The sequence below is a fragment of the Gobio gobio genome (genome assembly GCF_949357685.1).
Source record: "Gobio gobio genome assembly, chromosome: 23".
In the NCBI taxonomy this organism is placed as follows: Eukaryota; Metazoa; Chordata; class Actinopteri; order Cypriniformes; family Gobionidae; genus Gobio; species Gobio gobio.
In genome coordinates, this window is record NC_137119.1 from 4,325,421 (window position 1) to 4,343,546 (window position 18,126).

The 18,126-nt window shown below is 37.5% G+C and overlaps 1 protein-coding gene across 1 annotated transcript in view; it reads right to left on the reverse strand.

Annotated features, from left to right (window-relative positions):
• The window catches only part of pard3aa (par-3 family cell polarity regulator alpha, a), a 753,733-nt gene that overhangs the window by 274,133 nt on the left and 461,474 nt on the right, over positions 1-18,126 (reverse strand). The window contains exon 14 of the mRNA XM_079805963.1: positions 1,562-1,748. Coding sequence (XP_079662089.1) covers positions 1,562-1,748 — 187 coding nt within the window. The remainder of the gene's footprint in view (positions 1-1,561; positions 1,749-18,126) is intronic.

Here is an 18,126-nt window from a genome sequence, read left to right on the forward strand (position 1 = left end):
CAGATCATGGACGTGGAGATCAGGGCTCGTCCTCCAGCATCGCCAACACAAAACTCCCTCACACCACACTGATTATTAACCAGCGCTCATATTCCACCGCTGTGTGCAAACATCATGCACTGTGATTTGGGCTTTTTGACAGACTAGATATCAGAAAACATTAGCTGGGGTCAGTCAGTGCGCTCCATCAGACACTCAATGGCAACATTTTAATAATGCATAAGTATGACTCGCCAATTGCTTATTGTGCTTGAAAGACATTTTAGGTTTCAAGATGAGGTAAGACGGGTCTGAACCGCTTCTAAATGCAGGAGGATCATCTGTGACCAGCGCCATCTAACAAACCATGACCAGTCAAACGTGTGCTGTGATTCTCCCACCGTTACATCATTTCTGCGTCTTAAATCATTAACATCCACTAATCAAAATCCTTTTAAACACACACACAACACACACACACACACACACACACAAACACACACACACACACACACTACACTAACAAAATAAAACTATGATTTACACTTTATTCTAAGGTGACAGTTACACTGAACTAACTCAGATAAGTCCTGAGTAAGATTCATTAACTACATGTACTTACTATAGAGTTACGGTTAGGGTTATGTTTTAGAGTTTATTACTAGTAATCATTCATAACTTAGTGTTATTACTATAGTAAGTGCATGTAGTGCATTAAAAATAAACCTTGAAATAAAACCTTGAAATAAATAACCTTGAAATAAAGTATTACACATAATTATTACTACATATTTTTACAGATCCATACAGAAATCTCTCGTGTTAAGATATTTCCATTTTATGTCATTGTTATTATTATTATTATTATTATTATTATTATTATTATTATTATTATTATTATTATTATTATCTTCAGGGTTTTCAATAACCCTGTAAAAAATAAAGGCAATATGTTAATTTAATTTAATTTAATTTAATTTAATTTAATTTAATTTAATTTAATTTAATTTAATTTAATTTAATTTAATTTAATTTAATTTATTTATTTTATTTATTTTATTTTATTTTATTTTATTTTATTTTATTTTATTTTATTTTATTTTATTTTATTTTATTTTATTTCATTTTATTTAATTTCACATTGGTGCTCCATTTTATTATGTAAAATTTAATTTAATTTAATTTAATTTAATTTAATTTAATTTAATTTAATTTAATTTAATTTAATTTAATTTAATTTAATTTAATTTAATTTAATTTAATTTAATTTAATTTAATTTAATTTAATTTTATTTCACATTGGTGCTCCATTTTATTATGTAAAATTTAATTTAATTTAATAATCTGCTATTACATTTTTTAAAATAAAATTATGGTTAATTCCGTTGATTATTTGTGCACGCCAGAACAAAAACCATAAATGTGGCTTTAATTTTTTTATGAGACATAATTTTCAACTTTGTTCATTTGTCCATTATGTTTTTATAATATTATTGAGTGCACCTTAAATTGAACAAATATGCAGCTTGCTTACTTAAACTGATTTTTGTCAGGATGACTGTGTGTTAGGTGATGTTATTACCTTTCATCCTGTATCTGGACATCTTTGGGCCAGGATTCTGGCAGTTCTGTCACAAATCCCATGTCTTCATGGGAGCTAGATGATGATTGGTCAGACAAGCGGGCCGGAAGAACAGGTGGCCTATCATCTTCAATGATGACTGTGTCATCCTGGGGCATATTCACAGTGGGGGACAGCTGGTAGTTACCTGAGAGAGAGAGAGAGAGAGATGGCAGAAAGATGTGTCAACATTTTGCTGAAAAAGTAAATAAATGTGTGTTTATTGTTGAGATTGGCTTTGGGAAAACTGTGGTTTCCACAAAAAAGTCACTAAAATCCCTGTAAAAATGTAGGGTGTACACTCAGATATGACCAAAATGTCGTACATAAACATTTATGCGCCGTGCAACAACATTATTATTCCTCTACCGCAAATGCAACAATTACATTTTGTTTGAACACAGGTAGAAAAAAAGTCACTTACTGTAAGTCAACAAGCCCTGAAAAATATACAAAGCCTTCAGAGCTCGAGCACGAGATCTCCGAGCAGAACCAAAGCGCACATGTTCACAATTAAAATGAGGGATTTCCATCCAAACATGAACTTCTGGAGTTCCGCTGCGTTTCGTTCCAAGTGTATTTATTTCAACTATAAGTCATTTTGCAACTTTAGCAGCTTAAGAGCAATCAAACGTAATTACTCCTAGACAAAAAATAACCCTGGCGTTCTCCCAGCAAAAATAAAACTGATATTTAGTTTCAGACAACAAACTGCGTTAACAGGAATAGATGAGGGTTTGTGTATTTTGTGCCGTTAGGCTGAGCACACACTGACTGAAACCTGCAGCTTTAGCACATGATGACAATTAATGAACACTTGAGGATTGGTAATGCGTTAAACATTGGCCACGTCACTGGACTGTCCACAACACGTAGAAGAAGTGTTTGGAGTGTGGAGGCGAAGAGCAGAGCTTTCACTGCGGAGAGGTCAAGCTCTATATCATATAGTGTTCAATTCTGCTAAAATAATACTAATGCTAATATGATGGATAGATAAACAGATAGATGGATATACACAGATGGATAGATGGATGGATGGATGTATATACACAGATGGATAGATGGATGGATAGACAGATAGATGGATATACACAGATGGATAGATGGATGGATAGACAGATAGATGTATATACACAGATGGATAGATGGATGGATAGACAGATAGATGGATATACACAGATGGATAGACAGATAGATGGATATACACATATGGATAGATGGATGGATAGCCTGCTTCCGTAGCCTGCTTCGGAATAGGATAGCCTGCTTGGACCTGGATAGCCTGCTTCGCTTCCGTAGCCTGATGGCCTGATGGCAAAGACTGAAAGACTCAGGAGGAGTTTCTTCCCCCAGGCCATCAGACTCCTGAACTCAGTCACGTGACTCACTTCACCCCGCACACGCATAAACATCCAGTTTAAACATTAACATCCACATACTGCCATTGCACTGCACTTTACTTTCCTATTGTTACTGCGTAACAACCTGTAATAAACCTTGCACATTATACTTCTTTATATATACATATATATATATTTATGTTAACCACTTATTTCTAAGTCTACAGTTTATCTCACTTATCATATCCACTTATTTTTTTATATTTTTATATTTTAATTTTTATATTTTTATTTTTATCTTATTTCCTATTTTTATCTTTTACTTGATTTATTTATAATTCTACTTATGTTAATACTTTTTATTCTAATTTTATTCTATTTCTATTTTAATTTCTTGTAACTGTTATTTGCACTGTCCATGGAGCGGACCTGTTTACATTTCACTGCCAGTTGTATATTGTGTATATAACTGTGTATGTGACAAATAAAACTCTTGAATCTTGAATCTTGAATGGATAGACAGATAGATGTATATACACAGATGGATAGACAGATAGATGTATATACACAGATGGATAGATGGATGGATAGACAGATAGATGTATATACACAGATGGATAGATGGATGGATAGACAGATAGATGGATATACACATATGGATAGATGGATGGATAGACAGATAGATGGATATACACATATGGATAGATGGATGGATAGACAGATAGATGTATATACACAGATGGATAGACAGATAGATGTATATACACAGATGGATAGATGGATGGATAGACAGATAGATGTATATACACAGATGGATAGATGGATGGATAGACAGATAGATGGATATACACATATGGATAGATGGATGGATAGACAGATAGATGGATATACACAGATGGATAGACAGATAGATGTATATACACAGATGGATAGATGGATGGATAGACAGATAGATGTATATACACAGATGGATAGATGGATGGATAGACAGATAGATGTATATACACAGATGGATAGATGGATGGATAGACAGATAGATGGATATACACAGATGGATAGACAGATAGATGGATATACACAGATGGATAGATGGATGGATAGACAGATAGATGGATATACACAGATGGATAGACAGATAGATGGATATACACATATGGATAGATGGATGGATAGACAGATAGATGTATATACACAGATGGATAGATGGATGGATAGACAGATAGATGTATATACACAGATGGATAGATGGATGGATAGACAGATAGATGTATATACACAGATGGATAGATGGATGGATAAACAGATAGATGGATATACACAGATGGATAGATGGATGGATAGACAGACAGATAGATGGATATACACAGATGGATAGACAGATAGATGGATATACACATATGGATAGATGGATGGATAGACAGATAGATGTATATACACAGATGGATAGATGGATGGATAGACAGATAGATGTATATACACAGATGGATAGATGGATGGATAGACAGATAGATGTATATACACAGATGGATAGATGGATGGATAAACAGATAGATGGATATACACAGATGGATAGATGGATGGATGGATGTATATACACAGATGGATAGATGGATGGATAGACAGATAGATGGATATACACCAATGGATAGACAGATAGATGGATATACACATATGGATAGATGGATGGATGGATAGATGGATATACAAAGATGGAAAGATGGATGGATGATGGCTGGATGGATGGATATACACGGATGGATGGATGGATGATGGCTGGATGGATGGATAGATATACATAGATGGATGGATGGATATACATAGATGGATGGATGGATATACATAGATGGATGGATGGATATACACATATGGATGGATGGATGAATATGCACGGAAGGATGGATGGATAGAAAGATACATGATATACACAGATGGATAGATGAATGATGGGTGGATATACACAGATGGATGTATATAAACAGATGGATAGATGGATGGATGGATGGATGGATGGATATACACAGATGGATGGATGGAAGGATGGATGGATTAACACGGATGGATGGATGGATGGCTAGATATACATAGATAGATGGATGGATGGATATACACATATGGATGGATGAATATGCATTGATGGATGGATGAAGGAATGGATGGATATACACAGATGATGGATGGGTGGGTGGATGGATGGATGGATAGGCATATACATAAGGATTGATGGATGGATGAATATGCATGGATGGATGGATGAATGGATGGATGATACACAGATGATGGATGGGTGGATGGATGGATATACACAGATGATGGGTGGGTGGATGGATGGATATACATAGATGGATGGATGGATGGATGGATAGACATATACATATGGATGGATGGATGAATATGCATGGATGGATGGATGAACGATGAATGGATAGATAGACATACACAGATGGATGGATATACACAGATGGATGGATGGACACATAGATGGATGGATGGATGGATGGATGGATAGACACACAGATGGATGGATAGACACATGGATGGATAGATAGACACACAGATGGATGGATAGACACACAGATGGATGGATAGACACATGGATGGATAGATAGACACACAGATGGATGGATAGACACACAGATGGATGGATGGATAGACACACAGATGGATGGATGGATAGACACACAGATGGATGGATGGATGGATGGATAGACACACAGATGGATGGATGGATAGACACACAGATGGATGGATAGACACATGGATGGATAGACACACAGATGGATGGATGGATGGATAGACACACAGATGGATGGATGGATGGATGGATGGATGGATGGATGGATGGATAGACACACAGATGGATGGATAGATAGACACACAGATGGATGGATGGATGGATAAACACAGATGGATGGATAGCACACAGATGGATGGATGGATAGACACACAGATGGATGGATGGATGGATGGATATACATAGATGGATGGATGGATGGATGGATGGATGGATGGATGGATGGATGGATGGATGGATGGATGGATATACATAGATGGATGGATGGATGGATGGATAGACACACAGATGGATGGATGGATGGATGGATGGATGGATGGATATACAGATAGATCGAGCGTCTGGTGAATGCACACACACTCCTGAACAGTAAATGACCAGCATGGATCTTCAGGAAGTGGCCAGAATTACAGCCCTGACCCTTGAGACTCAGATTTAACTTGGACTAATCCATCCGACACAGACTGGAGCAGTCCTGTAATTAACAATCTGCTAAACTTTCAGCGTTAGATCATTAACACGTACCCAAACCAATCATTCGGCCCATATAAGGCTGAGAGTCAAATATTTACCAGGCTCAGCTCGAGGAACTTGAGGATGAGCAGTGATTTCACTCGAGACGAGACATTTCAAGGGCATTCTCAGCTTCACAGGGGAAAGATGATGCAGACACGAGACAAAAACACAAAGCATTGGTGGCTCTCAAGGTTGCCTGGACGTTTACAAGAGACCTTGATGCCACAGGGGCCAATGTGAAGGCCCTCCAGACCCCAGAGCTTCCCTCAGCCTTAGCAAGCAGTTGCACCAGTTCCTCAAAGACCTGCTGAGCAGCGAGTCAGGGAATATGGGGAAACTTTTGTCATTGGCGTCAGATGCATACCCGAGCACAAATGAAAGTATGTGTGTGTGTGCGATAGTGTGAACTTGAATTTCACAGTTGCTGAGGCGAGAAGACATTTATACATGTGTGTACACCAACGTATTCACAGAAACATATGCGCAGCCACGCTCAACAGAAACAGCCAAAACAGTGAAAGCCAAGCACATCGCAGCCTTAACACATAAACCTGAGGAGAAAAACACTAGAACGATAATACTGGGTCAAACAATGTTCTTTACACACTGAATGTGAGTGTACACACACTAGAGTACGTTTACAAAACCCACAAAGATCCCCAAAAATGACCGTGTTATGCATTCCAGGCCAGTAGTTGGCGAAATCACTTTGTAAAGAAATACTGTACATACACCGATCAAGCATAACATTATGACCGGTGAAGTGAACAACACTGATTATCTCTTCATCACCTGTTAGTGGGTGGGATATATTAGGCGGCAAGTGAACATTTTGTCCTCAAGAGTTGATGTGTTAGAAGCAGGAAAAATGAGCAAGCGTAAGGATTTGAGCAAGTTTGACAAGGGCCAGATTGTGACGGCTAGACCAGGGGTTTTCAAACTCCCAAGGACCCCCAAATATGATGAACCTTTATGAGGGACCCCCTTCCTAAAATCCATCTATTCTTATGTACGAAAAAACATTTAAACTGTTAGATAAATAGTAAGTGTGACATTATAAATAGAACATATTGTTTGCCAACTTAAATTGGCTATTAATGTTGGATGTATAAACCTGAAGAAGAGCATTTTCAATTAAAATGCATTTGTATAAGCAACTTTCACAAGAAATGTATAGGTAGTGTGTTGTCTTACAACCCCAGTGAGCAAAATAAAGGGGACTAGTGAGAAAAACTCACTAAAGATACAAAGCAAACACACACAATTCTGGAATGAATACGGCAAGAAAGGAGAGAAACATTTAGAAATGAAGCAGTAATCAGTGGACTCCATTTTTGCTTTGTCTTTTTATTCTCTTACATGCTGGTTCTGATAGAAAGGATAGAAAGAAACGTCACCGTTTTCACAGAGTTTTAGTAGTTTACATGATGATAACGGTTATTATTTTAAAAAGTTAGCATTTTCAGGCCTGCAAAAGGCTGTTGTGTGTACACGAACAGCCAAAACACATACAAAGTTTTCCATTTTTAGTTGAAAATGGTGTTGTGTATGCATTGTTTCAATTTCAATGCATTGTTTTAACAAATACTATGAATTAATTCATGAAAATCTGTCACACCACACCTGAACTAACTTTGCTTTGTAATAAAAAGGTCCAATTATATGATATTTTAAGAGACTTATCAACCTTTACACACAGTCATGAGGGTTTTCATGGGTGATGATTTGGAGAAAAAGCGTCTGCCAAAATGCATAAATGTAATGATATTTCCTGTTTTGTGATTTTTATCTGCATCTTTCTGAAAGTTCACCAGGGAACTTTAATTTGGCAGACTAAACCTTCTCAAAAATGACTTTTTTCTAGAAATAATAAAACAAAATTAAGTCAAACTACTTTATTAATTTTTTTTAATGGTTAAAATATGTTGTCTTCATCTTGACATCAAGCCAGTTTTACCATCTTGACATAATCCCCCCCCAAAAAAAATCTAAATGAATTTGAATTTAGAAATAATAGCAATAATAACTAGGACTAGTTCGCAAAAGCAGGTTTTCGCCAAAATTCAAAATGGCGGAAATGAAATCGGAGATATACGTTTTGTTAGTCATGAGGTTTATGAGTTCTGAGCCATTTCGCACTTTTGATTGCTGTAGCGCCCCCTATTGGCCAATCGGGGCCATACACTGTCAACCTCTCGATTTTTGGACTACCATCTGGAAAAGATTCAAGTCTCTAGCATTTACGGTTTGGTCTGCACAATGCGTTTTAGGGGAGAATAATAATAATCATAATAAAATCCTAACAATTACAATAGGGTTTCAGCACTTTGTGCTTGAACCCCTAATAAACGTGTCATAGAAAAGCCATAGATTGATTCAAGTATGAGTATATAAATTGATTTGTATTATTTTTACTTTTAATGAATTAATAATTTCGGGGTCATGCCACTGACCTTATAAAGCAAGAAAGGGCCAGCGACTAAAATTAAATCCACATGAAAAAAATCGAATAAAACCAAAAGAGAAAGGATCCACACACTTAAAAATGGCAGAATGTCCATGCAAGGTCATTTTTTTGCTCATGCAGAACATGGTTTTAATTGGCTTTACTGCTGAATACAGTCATGCTCCTGCAGTAAATGAGGCTATTCCTACAGATTTTTTGACACAAGTGCTGACCTCCTCATACGAGGAGAGTTTCCTGGCTATGCTAAATGGCGTAAAGGACACCTATAGAAATAGCCACCGTGACACTGTGAAAAGGTGAAAGTCTTTAACATGGAAGATAGAAACGCAGAGACCACAATTCTGCTCTGGCCGACTAATTGGCCTACCGTTTTATTGAGATTATGTCCCCCGTCCACCCACTCACGCTCATGATTTCACGGTGAATCATAAAAAAAATCTGCCTAAAAACGGACCTCTTAATTGCAGGACAAGAAAAATAGCAAAGGCGTACTTGACTTATTATACATTAGGCTCTGAGAAGAGGACGGGGAACCGGCGGGATCATACAGTAGAGGCGTACAGAATTTCAAACAGCTAATTTCTAGTGATTTGTGAAGGCACAATGATGTACCTGCTCAGTAAGCTGCTGGGACTGATGTACTAAGAAAGCTCTGCTGGATGTTCTTCGGAGAGCTTTGTCCTGGAGGGAGGGTGTTAGCGACTGACAAATCCTGCTGACATCTCCTCAGCACCTTGTCTAGATTCATTAACTAGAATGTGGATGAGAGTCGAGGCATGATGTGAAGAGTTGGGTGGGTTAAAAGTAAGACTAATTGTTGTCGTCTTCGTTTTGATGTGGCCCCAACCGAGCAAAAAGATTATTACCCATCGAAACGACCTCAAGAAACGTGTTGTTTTCTGCACTTCCAGCATGATTATGATGATATTCATCCAACAATAAACTTCATAACGCAAGCTAAAATGGATGGCTTAAGCAAAAACAAAATACCGTCGCTTTGGTTGACCATAATGGTTTATCTGGCAAAGCTGGTTGAACATGGTGGTCTTGTTGGTTAACCCTTAATCGTCCCTCAAGTAGGGTTTACGTTTGAGTCCCTTGGGGTCGGATAGACTGAAGGAAATCATTTTTTCATTTTCCCCAAACTTTTACAGAGCGATTGCATAAGGAAATATAATTTTTTTACATGGAAAACTATATATCATTTTTTTTATTTACTTCTCAACTATACATTTATGCTGTGTTTTTGTGGGTATTTGGTAGTTTTTTACCTATTTACTGCACAAATACTTAACTATGTTATAAATTGGCACATTAAAAATTATTTTTTTATGAAAAAATCACTTGAATGATAATCTTAAATAAATATAAATAGTTTTTGGACATTGCTCTATGTGTTAGGGATAGAATACCGCCATCTGTAGGTTTGTGGAAAAACTTTAGGAATTATAGTTAAAGAGAAAGAGAGTGCAATGACCACATTATCCACTAGAGGTCCATAGGGAAGTTATGCAAAAGTTAAGCTGCCTTTCATCTTTCTTTTATTTGCCCTTTTCCCTCTCTTTCTCATGATTGTTCCATGTTGTATTTGTGCTCTAGTATTTGTCCTTCATTTATGTATGGATTTTTTTCAGATTTATGCCAGTTTTGCTGATTTTATTTGCCAGTTTCTATAAAAAATGCTCTCTGTTGCAGTCACACACATGTGTGTGTTTGTGTGTTTGTGCGTGTGTGTATGAGACAGAAAGTTCGTTCCACTTTGTGTTTATGCTCTAGGACCAGATCTTGATATAAATGTAGACATTTTCAGATTTATTCTGGATTTAGTTGATTTTTTTTTACAAAAAAAGTGAAAAAAATGTATTTTTTACACTTTCCCATTCATTTTCAATGTGGGGTCAATCTGACCCCGAGGGACTTAAACGGTAAATTTTGTTTTACACACCTTTAGAACAACCAAATCATGCCCAGATTTTTTGTGCATGTTTAGATAGATTGTTTAGGAAAAGTCACAGAGTCTCATGGCCCTGAGATGAAGGGAACACTTTTTAAAAATGGAGGAAAAGTCCAGTGGGGTCAGCTGGACCCCAAGGGACGATTAAGGGTTAAACTAGTTGTGCTTGTCCTGTTGGCATAAAATCAGAAAGCCACCAATCCAGTATATGATGTTTGCTGGTCACCAGGATGGGTTTTAAGATGGTTGAGGTGTTCATAAGGTCCGAAATGCAACTTCAACACAAATTTAACCATCATTTAACCAAACGTCATGCCATTACACTTCTATTTTTCCAGGTATTCAAGCCTATTCTTGCAAAATGCTCTACGATCAATCACTAGCAAGTCAGAGTTTTCAGTCTCATTGATTTAGCTCATAGAGAGCAAAAGCTTTCGCGGAGGGACAAAAGTTTAAAATAAAGTTTATTTCAAGAACATCTAAAGAAGGATGAAACAACCTCAAGAAACATGTGGTTTTCTGCACTTTCAGCATGATCCATTTATGACGATATTCATCTAAGGATAAACTTCATAACGCAAGCTAAAATGGATGGCTGAAGCAAAAACAAAAGACCATAATGGCTTATCTGGCAAAGCTGGTTGAACACGGTGGTCTTGTTGGTTAAACTAGTTGAGCTTGTCCTGTTGGCATAAAATCAGAAAGCCACCAATCCAGTATATGATGTTTGCTGGTCACCAGGATGGGTTTTAAGATGGTTTAGGTGTTCATAAGGTCCAAAATGCAACTTCAACACAAATTTAACCATCATTTAACCAAACGTCATGCCATTACACTTCTATTTTTCCAGGTATTCAAGCCTATTCTTGCAAAATGCTCTACGATCAATCACTAGCAAGTCAGAGTTTTCAGTCTCATTGATTTAGCTCATAGAGAGCAAAAGCTTTTGAGGAGAGTCAAAAGTTTTCAAATAAAGTTTATTTCAAGAACATCTAAAGAAGGATGAAACAACCTCAACAAACGTGTTGTTTTCTGCACTTTCAGCATGATCCATTTATGACGATATTCATCTGAGAATAAACTTCATAACGCAAGCTCAACATGACGCATTTTTGGATGGCTGAAGCAAAAACAAAAGACTGCTGCTTCACCCAAAAGACTTTTCCTTACCAAACACATCATGCTTTTGTTTAATCGTTGAAGATTTCCAAACCTCTGCATCATGCTTGCATCCCGAGGACATTTGATTCAGGTCATTTGGGGATAAACATCAAGGCAATCATGTGCAGTCTTTCCCAAACTGTTGGGTCTCATGAAGGAGCTGTTTGTGTTCATAACTGCCTCTTCTGTTTAATCTGCACAAAATTCTCCTTGCAGGGAGCTGATGGCATGGCGGTGGGCTACTGTTGTTTTCTGTCATGCTGCGATCAAACGACCCCTTGCAGGGTCTCTCTTGCTATAACAAATAGTCCCCCATTGCCTATTTGCCGGACCCAGAATCAAGACATTGTGGGAATGGAGTGATTGGCGGAGACAGCGGCGTTGGCCCCCCAAATCGGGGCTCGAACAAATAAACTTGAATGAAAACGGTTCCTTGATGCTGCGTCCAGAATGAAAGAGGGCAATAGGGTTTCAGGATGGTTGGTGGAGGGAAGCTGACTTTAAACAATCACTTTCAGAAAAGGGTACGAGGACCTTGAAGCTCCTGATCCTACTTTGTATTTCTTGTAGTGTGGGAAAACTCAAGGAATAATTGACGGCGGGCGGTTGAATTATTAGAAAATGAATGCACACCCGAGGTGGTAATGCGGCCGTGACTTGAAGCGAAGGCAAGAGAATGAGAGCATGCTTTCCATAAATAATAAAAGGTACGTTTGTGGCAAAAACATAGAAGTACTTTGTCATATTAAATTGCTTGGTCAATATCTTTTGCTATTGTAGGCTGCAAAGATGTTTGAAATAATAAATAACTTGGCGAAGTGATATGGAACTATAATGCGGTCAACACATGCCTGGAACTACTTTAGCTGTAGCCTGGCTCGGCCCTCCTACCTACTTCCGCTCAATTTTCCTTTTCCTTCAGTTTTCCGTCTGGGATTGCGGTATATTCTCTGGTTTTCTCCGGGCACATTTTAACCGGTCCAATCAGCGAACAGAGGGAGTGGCTGAGAACGATGACGTTGATGTCGTGCGCTAGTTTGAGACGACATATGTCACGATCAAACGTTAGCAATTGGTTATGGCAGATCCAATAGTTTTAAACTTCAACAGAGTTCCCGCCTTCAAGGAAATTAACGCTTGTCAATGGAGAGCGGCCAGACTCTATGTACAAATGAAATGTATGAGTCTGGTAGAACCAGGCTACTTTAGCTGTGCATTTACTGAAAACCTTAGCAGAGTTACCAAGTAATGTTATGTAATCAGATTACTTTTAGTAGGTAAATAGTAAAGTAATGCATTGATTTTAAATAAGTAACTCAAGTTACTTTGTTTTTCCATCTATCTCTCTTTTCCCCATGTTGAGAGAAATGGTGAGTAAGGTTCAGAGGCGTTGTGTGCGCTGTGTGAACATCTACTCCCGGTTTCACAGACAAGGCTTAAAGCTACACTGTGTGATATTTTCCCCCATCTAGTGGTGAAAAGGTATATGACCATCCAGTGAAAATTAGTTTCTCTTCCTCTCAATTCCAATTTCGTTTTAACTCTTACGGTGGCCGATTTAGTCCAAGATTAATATGGCTTCCAGTTCGACCTCGTCCACATTCGACACGGTGCCATCGAGTGTTAAAACGCCAAAGGCGAAGCTTGAATTTACGGGTATGTCCCTCTTTGGCTAATGTACTTTCAAGATGGAGGGGCAACATGGCGACCCGCATTCAAACCCTCACCCGTATGTATTTTCAATGGCATATTATAAACTTATGAGAATACTTTATTACTTGAAAGAAGTAAATATACATTAATGAGCACATATATTTTTGAAAGAACTAAGTGTTTTTAGCTAAGAATAAACTAAAAAAGTTACACAGTGTAGCTTTAAGCTAGTCCCAGACTAAAATGCATTATTAAGCAGTTTTAGCTGAAAGCAACTCGCACTGACATATCTTAAAAAATGTGGGTGGCATTTTTTTGTTTCAAGATGCACACCAGTAATATTTTTCTTTTCTTTCTAGGGCACGTTTATAAAAGCTACTAAAATACCATAATTGAACTAAGGCCTAATCCTGGTTTGGTCTAAACCCTGTCTGTGAAATCAGTCCCTAGACTAAATGTCAGCATGCATTCACTCATGTCACTCGCACAAAAACAGATTCAGTATTCAGTATGCAAACTCAGAGTATTACGCAAACTTGCAATAATTAAATATGCCAAATGATAAATATACTTTATGTATTTAATCTCACTTTATTTACTTGTCTTTGCTGCTGACCTTCGATGATCCAATTCAACTATACTAATAAGCAAAAATGACTTTTTGTTCACTGGGTCTTAAAGTGTGAGGCGCACAAAAAGTAACTTAACACATTACTTTCCATAAAAAGTAACTTAGTTACGCAATTAGTTACTTTTTTAGGGAGTAACACAACATTGTAATGCATTACTTTTAAAAGTAACTTTCCCCAACACTGCACCCTAGAATGTTTGTCAACCAATCACAATAAAGCATTCAACGTAGTATAAAGTAAAGGGCCGAAACCTTAAAATGAAGCAACTCTAAGCGACTAATACAAGTAAAATGATTTTTTTTTTTGTGAAGCTGGTTGAACATGGTGGTCTTGTTGGTTAAACTAGTTGAGTTTGCCCTGGTTGCATGAAATCACAAAGCCTTCCATCCAGTATATGATGTTTTCTGGTCACCAGGATGGGTTTTAAGACAGTTGAGGTGTTCATAAGGTCCAAAATGTGACTTCAACCCAAATTTAAGCACAAAATGAAACCTCATGGCATTAGATTTCTATTTTTCCAGGTATTCAAGCCTATTCTTGAAAAATGCTCTCCGAACAATCATTAGGAAGTCCATACAGGCCAAGTTTTTAGTCTCATTGATTTAGCTCATAGAGAGCAAAAGCTTTTGAGGAGTTGATTTCAAGAACATCTAAAGAAGGCGATTTGAAAGCTGGGCTTCACCGTAGAGACTTGCGGGAACATGAAGGTTTCAGTTTCCTCCAGTCATTGAAAAAAAAAGCATAATTCAACTTTGTGTAATCCGGTAATCCAAAAACAAATTTCAATGAAAGAAATAGGCCAACATGTGGTATTAATCACAACCTCGCATGTATTTAGGAACAAAGACATCAACTTTTCCCAGAAGCGGGGGATAGAGCGAAAGCCAAGTGTTTGTCATGAATGTCCATCCACAGTGACTTGCTGTGGTCGGGAAAATCCAGCAGGTCATCATTGAGATCTCAGAGGGTTTTTGATGGCACAGCCTCTCCGCTATGCTTTTCAGAAAGCATCTTCCAAAAGCACATGACCATTTGACATCATATGTGTTGGCAACGTTAACTCAGTCACATTTGATTTGAGTTAGGTCACATGAGAATGGGCTTATACTGTAAACACAGGAAATAATGAAAGTAATAGCCTTAGCCATTAAAACTACAAAGCGATGCCTCTACTCCCTGCCAATATATATATAAATGGTGGTTTGCTGGTGTTTAGTTGGTTAGCCAGTTGGTATCCCAGCCTGACAGCCTGATAAGTGCCCGAAACACTCTTAAAACCAGCAAAACAGATCAATCCAACCAATGTGGCAGTAACCAGAAGGTTGTAGGTTTGAAACCCGTAATATGTTCTATTAATTGTCCCTACTTTCACATTTCAGCCACTTAAAGGGATAGTTCACCCAAAAATGAAAGTTAACCCATGATTTACTCACCCTCAAGCCATCCTAGGTGTATATGACATTCTTCTTTCAGTCAAACTCAATCAGAGTTAAAAAAATGTCCTGGCTCTTCCAAGCTTTATAATGGCAGTGAATGGCTGTTTCTGTTTTGAAGTCCAAACAAGTCCATCCATCCATCATAAAAGTGCATCTATCCATCATAAAAGTGCATCCATTCATCATAAAAGTGCATCCATCCATCATAAAAGTGCATCTATCCATCATAAAAGTGCATCCATTCATCATAAAAGTGCATCCATCCATCATAAAAGCGCATCCATCCATCATAAAAGTGCGTCCATCCATCATAAAAGTACATCCATCCATCATAAAAGTGCATCCATTCATCATAAAAGTGCATCCATCCATCATAAAAGTGCGTCCATCCATCATAAAAGTGCATCCATTCATCATAAAAGTGCATCCATTCATCATAAAAATGCATCCATTCATCATAAAAGTGTTATTTAATCAGTTTGATTCTTCTAAACTAAAAACAAAAAAACCGGAAGAAAACGAGTAGTCTTAATGAGCTGCTAGTTTTGACAGTTCAGGGGCAATCACACAAACTTTCTCTGAGAAAGACCTAAACACAGATTTATTTATAACCGAAATCCAGATGGGATGTGTAACAAAAGTCATTCACACTCTTTGTTTGGTGGAATTGAAGTACAACATACACTCAAGAAGTTTGAAATATCACCCACTAGTGAATACACTATCCTTTCTAAAAATTTGAAGTTAAAACTTGAAGGTTTCAACAAAGCAAAAGCAAAGTTTTCTAATAACCACGGCTGTACTGGCCAACCAGGGCTGCATTTCTCAAAAGCATCATACGCCGGATCATAGAACCATTGGCACCGACTTAACTCAATGCTTTTGAGACGTGAAGCTGAGATGAGTTAAAAGTCAGCTATCGCAAATTCATGGCCTGAAAAGTTTTCCCTTACATAAATTAAAACCAAAAAAACCCTTCTGAGCTCTGCCAAAGGCAAAGAGCCTTTAAAAGCAGTAAAAACTAAAAACTGTTATAAGCTAAATAGCTTCAAAAATAGAGGCCCCGTCCCAACTAACACTAACGTCCTGTGTGAGGTCTTGCTTCACGCGTCTGTTAGGCCCACAAGAACGGAGAGCATCCCATTTGTCATTTTATAATTCAGAAGGATGCTCATAAGCACTCTATACGCACCCTTGATGTGCCCTTGTATTCTCTATACCAGTGTTAGTGTTTCTGAAACGCCTCTATTGTAGTCTTGAGTTTTCTTCCGGGAACCAACTCATCACAATATTCCTCATTTCAATAATTAATACACAGGATAAAGGGCCGGGCCTGGTTGAGTTAGTCATCCATCATAAAAGTGCATCCATCCTTCCCTCCATTATAAAAGTGCATCCATCCATCATAAAAGTGCATCTTATCCATCAAAAAAGTGCATCTATCCATCATAAAAGTGCATCTATCCATCATAAAAGTGCATCTGTCTATCATAAAAGTGCATCCATCCATCATAAAAGTGCATCCATCCATCATAAAAGTGCATCTTATCCATCATAAAAGTGCATCCATCCATCCATCCATCCATCCATCCATCCATCCATCCATCATAAAAGTGCATCCATCCATCATAAAAGTGCATCCATCCATCATAAAAGTGCATCTTATCCATCATAAAAGTGCATCCATCCATCCATCCATCCATCCATCCATCCATCCATCCATCCATCATAAAAGTGCATCCATCCATCATAAAAGTGCATCCATCCATCCATCCATCCATCCATCCATCCATTGTAAAAGTGCATCCATCCATCATAAAAGTGCATCCATCCATCATAAAAGTGCATCTTATCCATCATAAAAGTGCATCCATCCATCATAAAAGTGCATCCATCCATCATAAAAGTGCATCTTATCAATCATAAAAGTACATCCATCCATCCATCCATCCATCCATTATAAAAGTGCATCCATCCATCCATCATAAAAGTGCATCCATCCATCCATCAATCCATCCATCCATTATAAAAGTGCATCCATCCATCAAAAAAGTGCATCTATCCATCATAAAAGTGCATCTATCCATCAAAAAAGTGCATCTATCCATCATAAAAGTGCATCCATCCATCATAAAAGTGCATCCATCCATCATAAAAGTGAATCCATCAATCATAAAGTGCATCTTATCCATCATAAAAGTGCATCTATCCATCATAAAAGTGAATCCATCCATCATAAAAGTGAATCCATCCATCATAAAAGTGCATCTATCCATCATAAAAGTGCATCTATCCATCATAAAAGTGCATCTGTCTATCATAAAAGTGCATCCATCCATCATAAAAGTGCATCCATCCATCATAAAAGTGCATCTTATCCATAATAAAAGTGCATCTATCCATCATAAAAGTGCATCCATCCATCATAAAAGTGCATCTATCCATCATAAAAGTGCATCTATCCATCATAAAAAGTGCATCCATCCATCATAAACGTGCATCTATTCATCATAAAAGTGCATCTATCCATCATAAAAGTGCATCCATCCATCATAAAAGTGCATCTATCCATCATA